At 40.5% G+C, this 8584-nt stretch overlaps 2 protein-coding genes across 2 annotated transcripts in view; one reads left to right on the forward strand and one right to left on the reverse strand.

Moving 5' to 3' along the window:
• Positions 1-5: 5 nt before the first annotated feature.
• On the forward strand, positions 6-1955 carry HSBP1L1 (heat shock factor binding protein 1-like 1; the record flags this gene model as incomplete). Its single annotated transcript, XM_009866681.1, has 3 exons — positions 6-39; positions 876-970; positions 1929-1955. Coding segments are annotated over 3 exons (156 nt in total), but the record flags the coding sequence as incomplete, so codon positions are not given.
• Positions 1956-3423: 1468 nt separating this feature from the next.
• Positions 3424-8584, reverse strand: part of TXNL4A (thioredoxin-like 4A) — a 5826-nt gene continuing 665 nt past the window's right edge. Inside the window, exons 2-3 of the mRNA XM_009866680.1 lie at positions 4119-4222; positions 3424-3699 (exon numbers count right to left, since the gene is read on the reverse strand). Of these exons, the coding sequence (XP_009864982.1) occupies positions 3528-3699; positions 4119-4222 (276 nt within the window). The 3' untranslated portion in view covers positions 3424-3527. The remainder of the gene's footprint in view (positions 3700-4118; positions 4223-8584) is intronic.

Below are 8584 nucleotides of genomic sequence, written 5' to 3' on the forward strand. Positions count from 1 at the left end.
AGAATTTCCAGGCTCTGACCGAAAAGATCACGCTGAGAAATATCCTGGTTTTCCCCCCAGATCCCCGCCCTGCACCGGGGGCTGTGTGTGCGTGGGAAGATGGGCTTTGCTTTCTAACACCGGGACGAGCTTCTTGCCCAAAATCCAGCTGTAACGATGGGCGTCGCTAAGCGGTAAAATCAGCTGGGTTTCCCCCCAAGCCCCTTTATTTTTCCCCTTACTCAAAAAGGGTTTGGGTAGCAGCAGCATCGCCACCCCTGAGCTCCCACCTCCTGGCTTTCAGATCAAATCGGGGGCACGTTGTGGAGACACTTTTAAAAAGCAACCGGCTTCAAAACCGCCACCTAAACCGGCGTACGGCTGGGTTATCAACCGCGGGGTTTAGCTCCGGAGCGCAGGCAGGCAGGTGAGCCCTCCAAAAGAGAAATTCAGACCCCAAGAGGCTCGGAGCTTTCTCATTAGATGCACTGACCAAAACGACCTCGGCGTTCTGAAACTGCAGATTTATTGCGCTTTTCTTTCCTTTTTTTTTTTTTTCTCCAAACCTCTCGGGAAGTGTCTGCTTTAGCGCAAGAGAAGGATAATGTTTTAGCAGCACTCGTGTTCCAATTGTGTAGGGTGACTGTATGGTATCACCTAAAATACCTCCCATTCACTCATGGGCACGCACGCAGGCATCTGAAAATATTAAGAACATGAATGCTTCAAGTGGGATTGTTTTGCAATAATAATACAACCTCGTGCATGCTTTGCCTTGCGTTACGCATAAATACGTAAAAAGCATCTAGAAGAAAGCTGCTTGTTTTCCTCACAGAACAAAAACAATCTGCAAAATCCTACAGCTCTTATTTGCAAGTTATCTTTAACTTTTTTACTGGAAGAAATGGGTGAGCGCATTGATGACATGCAGAAGCACGTTGCTGACCTGATGACAGAGGCTGGGATCAGAAACACCGCTGAAGAGTTGAGGGTAAAGAAACTTAATTTGTACGTGTTTTATATATTTATACACATTCCCATTTAGTTTTGAACCATGGGCAGCACCGAGCATGAAAATATTATTTAGATATTTATCACACCTGCATTTACTCAGATTTTAAAGTGTACTGAATTAAAAAAAAGATAATTTCAAATTGCCTTGGATTTCTTCTTGCCGAGAGCCACGTGCTGCCACTTTTTCAAAAGGGCCGCTGCAGCTGTTCCAGCTCAGCGCCATGCGTGAGCAGTAATGCAGGTTAATCCCAAATATGTAAACTGAAGCCACACATTCTTAATAAAACAGCTTCAAGCACTCCTGCCCACTGTTCCTGTCCCTCAGGTCTGCTGACCAGCCTGACTGAGGGTTCTCTCAGGTGTAAATTTATGTACATCTGCTGCTAAACCTGCTCCAGCTTCCCCGTGTGGCTCAGCACACGCACACCCCGAGCACAGCAGCGGTTCCTTCTCATGGCACTAAGACGGGGTGGAAGGAGCCAGGATAACTTTAGCATTGCCATCCAACGCTCTGCAACGTAAAATCGTGATGCTGAACCACCGTCATGAATAATTAAACCCCTTGACCTACTTACTCCCCATTTCTTTGCAGCACTGAACTGAGGATGCAGTCAGGGGAGAGAAGAGATCAGTTCGGCACCTGGAAGCTCACAGGCAGTGTCACCGGTCACAAAAAGTGTCAGTGAAGACCAACATGCTTGCACGATGTTGCAATATAATGTCAATTTATTCACCTAAACAGGACGCTCTATTTCCTGTAACTGGGAAAAGATCTGTTAAGTTTCAGGGAAGGCAAAACCTCCGCAAACTTAACCCTTTGCAGACTTTGTCAATGTATGAAAACGTACTTCGCTCATTTTCATATTAAAATTTTAACCATGTTTCTTTGTTGCTTTTTTTTAACGTAAACGTTCTCTAACATCCTTCTCTGACAGCGCTTCCATCCGCACGCGCCGTTTTGACGCTTCGTTGAATGTTTCACGTTACAAAACGCGTCTCAGCGACGTTATTACGGAGGGGCCTTTGCAGAACGTTGTAGGTCTGATGAACGTCAGCTGCCCTGCACTGAAGGACACCTCAGGCTTTTTTTAACGTAAACGTTCTCAGAATAACATCCTTCTCTGACAGCCCTTCCATCCGCGCGCGCCGTTTTGACGCTTCGTTGAATGTTTCACATTACAAAACGCGTCTCAGTGACGTTATTACGGAGGGGCCTTTGCAGAACGTTGTAGGTCTGATGAACGTCAGCTGCCCTGCACTGAAGGACACCTCAGGATTTGCAGATAGTGGCCGTTTGTTCTTCACAGCCCACCCAAAGCTGCGCACACGCGCACAGGTAATATCACCCAGGTATACCCATTCCAGTTAACCTGAGCCCATTGTGATGAAACAGCCTGTTTTAAGGACTTAAGAGACAGATGAGGAATTCTCGTTACCAAATGTGTCCCCAACAAGACGCAGCAGCAGAAGAAAACCTCGTGGTTCTTGTCCTCCAAAATGTTGGCATTTTTTTCAACTTTTTTGAGGGTGCTCAAGCAGCAGAACAGGCTTTCCTGAAGGGCTGTGGAATCTCCATCCTTACAGAAAACACCAGATACAGCCTTGCGCAACCTCTCCGAGCCTGACCTTTGACTGGGAAGTTGGCGGTCCCTTCCAGAATAATCTCGTAATTAATAACCCACGTAAACCAGATTAACTTCAGCAGAAATTGGGACCCCAAGTTTCACTTTCCTGACTCATTCTAAAATATCCCTGACATCAAGAAGAGCGTATTCTCCTTAGCTTTGATCCAGTTTGTCACAAGACAATCTCCTTCATGCATAGTCCAGTTTGTTTTTTCTTAAGCCCTATTTAGACACACCTACCAGTTAAAAACCAAACCAAAACCACCCCAAAGCTGGCTCCGTTACCACAAGGCAAAAGTTGTCAGAAACGAAACCTTCGAACACCGTGTTGTGGCAGAATCCAGCCCAAGTCTCACAAGTACGTGTGTGTGTTAAAATATTAGACGAAAGGGAGGTCAGATGAGAGAAAGCACAGCTCATCTTTTCTTCAGCTGCTGACCACGCCACCAGCATCATCTTTAACACTAATGACTCTGCATCCAATTGCATTTGTTTTCATTCTGATATGTAATTAGCCAAAGAAAGTTAAGGTGAATAAGTGGAACTCGCTTTATTCTTTTAAAAAAAGCCAGATATTCATGTAACAAAACCAAACCAGTTGAAACTGTTTTCTGCAAACAGGCTTTTTATGTACAAAAATACATCATACCAAAAGGACAGCACAGATTTAAAAATAAAAAACCTACCCAAAATTCAGCTGCGGTATTTCTGCAGTCCGACAGTTCCAGCCTTCATGTCTTCTACTTTTCCGAATGGACTTCAAACCTCTTAATTCAAAATATGCACAAAGTCGACAGATTGGTAGCTTTTTTTTTTCTTTTAATATATATATGTACACACATACACAAGAATAAATTCAAGTAGACTTTAAAAAAAAACAAAACAAAAAAAGGCAGCCCGAAAGAAATGTCAGTATCTGTATTTAGTGGAATAATCTTTCGGCGACACCACCAAACCTCGACCTTTGCGGGCTCCTCTATAAACAGTTTCTATAATGTCGATCATCTCTTGCTTATCTTCCATTGCCCAGTTGATCTTGTTGTTATTACCGGTACCTAAATCAATCATGATGTGTTTGTTCCTTTAAAGGGAGAGGAAAAAACCAAACAAATAAACAACAAACCAACCACAGACAAGTTAACATGGTGGTTTAATTCAGAAAGAAGCTTTATATCCCCCACAAAAATACCATTTAACGCAAGTTTGACAAGCTTGACTGGTGTATTCCTGTGGCATTCTATGGGGAGTTTCAGACTGAAAACCAACCCAAAGGATAATAAAAGTTGAGTTTGTACTCTATTACCAAAACACCGTCACTAACGGGAAAACAAACCACTTCCCCTATTTAATCAGTTTACTCTTTTGCGAAGCAATAAAAATAGAACCATCAGAACACTGATGTGCATTTAGAAATGATCTACTGACACACTGCATTTGGCTTGATTTAAAAAAAAAATAAAAAAGTCATTAACCAGGTCACATTCTAGAACTGCTGCGTACCTGAAGAAAAACATGACGGTACAGGGATCGTACAACTCGTACATCTTGTTGAAGTCCGGTACTTCAGTGATATCCACAAGGTAAATGACAGCAAAATTTTTTACCTAAACAGAAGGAAACAGGAAATATAAAAGCAATATATGTTACCAGGCCTCTAATTATATGTATTACCAATTAAAAGATTTTAAGCTCTCAGTGACAGGCCAAGCTTGGAACAAGGAGAGCAACGGCTTCACGCAAGCCCAAGCTGACACGTTTTGCCTCTGCTGTCAGCTGCTTATGAACTTGAGAAAAATTAATGATCTTAAAGCATTCCCCCCCCCACAAGACATCTGATTTGTTTAACAAGGCTCATGAAATGAAAATAAAACAGAACATTTAATAATAAAAAAAGGATAACTTGATTTGAGAGGTGTAAAGCTAAAACAGCTTAAAAGTTCAGTTGTTAATGAGAACAAGACCTCAAGGAGAAGCTACTCTGGGCAATTCTGGTAAAACAGGCTTATGTTTTGCAGAGTTACCAAGTTAAATGCACGAGAATCCCTCCCCTTTAATGTTATCGTTAGTCTTCACTCCTGAAAGAAAACCACCAGGTCAGGTTTTGGTTCCTAGATGTAGCATTTTTTAACCTTAAGTGGAACTAGGAGAAGTTTTAGTTTCTAAACTTGCCTCATATATAAATAGCAGAAAGCAACGTGCGCACACACATCCAAGGGACTGAAGTCACTCCCTGGTCAGCCTTAGGAGGCAAAAGACAGTCGTTGGAGGTTGTGGGGTTTTTCTCCCAAACAAAACAAAAATACCCCCCCCCCAAGAAAAAACAACAAAAAAACCCCCAAAACTGAAAAGCCATTTCCATTTTCTCTTACCATTTAGTCTTTCGTCCTGCTGACATTTTTAGCACCAGCAGCACAGCTTAACCACATGGGGAAGCTTCTACAACATCTTTGGCAATTCTGATAAACTAAATACCATCTCTGAGCAATTACTTAATTTAGAGGTTAAAAATTATTTTTTGTTAAACCAAGGATTAACAGAACATTCTTAGGACCTGCTTGATTCACTGAAGATTTAGTCCAAGGAGATTATACACCACACCAGAAAACCACTGCAAAAGCCCTGCTACACCAAAATTTTACTTCCAGGAACTGCGCACTCCACTTAGTACTGGAACTAAATGAACTTTTGAAGTTGATTTTACATCATATAAATTTAATTCGGTTGAGCTGTTGCAGAACCAGAAATGTTAATCACCAGCAATGAACATAAAAGGTCTACAATTTTAGAAAAGACTATTCAAGCCTTAAATTCTTACATAGACCTTACTCAAAAGGACCAGGTCGCTTAAATCACCTCTGGATGGCACATACCCAAGTTATCACCATTATCTCAGACATTCACTGAATCCTTCTTCGCCTCTCCATGGGAATAAACGCACAGCTGCCTACTTGGATAGAAGTGAAAGCAGTGACAGTTGCACCTTCATTTTTGAGGCAGCAGTCGCTGAGGTGGAGACCTCAGAACAAGAATGAAACGCAGGTCTGAGCAAGGCTAAATGAAAGCAGTTGCAGTTATAACAACTGAGACTCCTCTGAGGTTGTTAATGTGAACCCAAATTTTACTGTCCAGACAACACGCAAATACCTTATGGCACTTTAGAAGCTGAACACGCAGTAACACGAGTTTATTCTGGGAGTACTTAACCTCCTGACATACACTAAAATGTACATTCATTGCAGTTCATCAGCTGCTTTCTGAAGAGAAAACAAACAAAACTCCCTTGCTGTAAGACTTCCTTCTGGGCAGCTCAACACCTGAAGACAAAAACATCTGCAGCACAAGGACAAGACAGGTATTAACTTCTGAAGGTATTTATTCCTGACACTCTGACTTCCTTTATCCATCTCCCAACTCAAAACTCTCCCTGTCTTACCACACCATCGTAGCCTGCTGCCCACAGGGCCACGACGGAGCAGGACACTAAAAGCCAAACAGCAGCACAGATTCCAAATTTTACCAGACTTACTTCCATTAAATGGGCTTCAATTTCGGTGTGGGGTTTTTTGTTTTTTTTTTTTAATCTTTATTACTATAGCTTCACAGCTTAGTCAACGTTACTCAACAGGCATATACAAAAAAATCAAAAGGACACTGTTGCCTGGTCACAGTTTCAGGCTATTTTAATACCTCACAGAACTGTATCTGCTTGGCTGGGCTCCTATTAAATCTTGAAACAGAAAGGCTCAAAACTATAAATGAGAGGAATATATAGGACTCATAACATGAGATACAGACTCTACATTCTATCGACTCTGTATCAATACCCCACACTTGGTGGCAAAGAGGAAACACAGATGTAGGAAAAAAAAAGTATGCCAGATGAAATAAATCTCATTTGTCCTCCAAAGTTCTCCCTCCTGACTTCAAAAACATCATTCAAAAAAAAGAAACAATAATGTATTCCTACATGAGATTGCCACAGAAACATCATCAATGACCACACAAAAAAAAAAAATTTGCAACAATTGTGAAGGTTCTTTACATTTTTGCTAGGGGTAAGTAATATATTTATTTTATTTTTTTTTAAGATTTCAGCTTCCTTTAAGAAGCAAATCTCACTGCCCTGCATCACCTTACGGTCCAAAGTGCATATAGCAAATGCCTAAGGAATCTGAGACAAGATTTAAGATTCCATCTTCTCACCTTCCTAACCAATCTCTAAACAATATTTTTAACATTGAGATGTCTTTACAGTCAAGGAAATCACAGGGAAAAAAATACAAATAACCGAAACCACCTTGTGCAACAAAGCATTCACGCTGGAGAAGCCTGGCACTGCTGAACTAAAAGAAGCTGCAAGCACAGTAAGTGCAAATGTGAAAGGCTGCACTGCCAGCGTTTATTTGAATTTTTTCTTGCTAATTATGCCGTAAACTTAGATAAATGCATTGGAAAAAAGAGATAAACCTTATGCTGCTGAGAGCAACGCTTACAGATAACAATTCTGAAAACTACACATGCGAGTGAACGTATTAGCTTTGCTCAACTTTAACTATAAACACCAGTAACTATAATATAAGTATTTTTTATCACTCCCTCTTCCCTGCTCCCCTCTTTCTTTTCCTCTTTCTCATGTCACCTTAACAGAAAGGCAGAGGCACAACGAAGGTTTAAGCAAAAGCCACAACTATTTGCAATTCTGATTACGGTTCAGTAAATGCAGAACTTTTGAACGGCCCTCCCTAAACCCACACTGACCCAAATACAACCTATTGATGAGTGACCTGATTTCAGAAGAGGTTATCTGGTTTACAGCATGCAGTCCTAGAAAAATCATAGTTTTAAAAAAATTCTTTAAAAAGTGGTATTAAAGCCATTTAGCAGCGAAAGCCTTGTATTTCAGCAGTTGGGTTTTGATACCTCCAAGCCTCCTTTAAAAAAAGTGTATTTTAAAAAAAACAAAAGTGTCCCAGAAGAATTTTGTGAAACCCAGTTCACAGCTGTTTGAGTGAAACCCAGACAAAGCAAAAAATCTAGTATCTCACAATTATAACTTGTTTTGAAACTCAGTCAAACCTTCCTTCTTTTTCATCTAACATGGGGCAGGGAGGGGGAAGTCAACTGGAACTGGAACACATTTTGGTGAAAATACACTGCTTTGTATTTTCCTGTAGTGCTTCTATTCTCCCAGAAGGATTTAATCTGAAAAACATCCCTGTTCTCCTGTTTTAAAGGATATATAAATATTGTTGCTACCCAGAAATTCGCCGCAGGCTAAAAGACTATCACATCCTAGTAACAAATGGCTTCATTTTCTTCAAACGCGGCGCAATTACAGCACGTCAACATTCTGCATTATTCTCTAGCACAAACACCTGTATAATTGGAACTTTTACTCACTCTTTAAAACAGCAGAGATCCAAACATGGCTTGTAAGCAAGAGGATGAGGAAGGATCTCCCCCTTTAATCTGCCATTTCTGCAGAGGGAGATTTTTAAATAAGAAGTTACATTGTTCTTTCTTCCCCCAGCCACCCCTAACTGCCAGCAGGTCTGCCAAATTGGTTCATTTATCTAAGAGTAACATTCAAAACCAAAGGAGTATACCATAAAAAGAACTTGGTATCGAGTTATGTGGTATGTATATAATCTTACATGAAGACAGTTCACTCCTTTTCCTACTCAAATTTCCATTTCTTGGTCAATTTTTTTTTTCTTTTTTTTTTGCATTTTCTATCACAATCTTACATGAAGATAGTTCACTCCTTTTCCTACCCAAATTTCCATTTCTTGGACAGATTTTTTTTTTTCTTTTTTTTTTGCATTTTCTATATGGTTCATTTAAAAAAGAGCCGTCAATTTTCTGTATCTATCACTACACAAAACCTGTACCGAATACAAGAAAAGGTAAATTTTAGCTGACTTCATGTTAACAGCCTAATTTTTCTTCAGTATCTTACTTAAATG

This window comes from Apaloderma vittatum, unplaced genomic scaffold (assembly GCF_000703405.1).
Source record: "Apaloderma vittatum isolate BGI_N311 unplaced genomic scaffold, ASM70340v1 scaffold16003, whole genome shotgun sequence".
NCBI lineage: Eukaryota > Metazoa > Chordata > Aves > Trogoniformes > Trogonidae > Apaloderma > Apaloderma vittatum.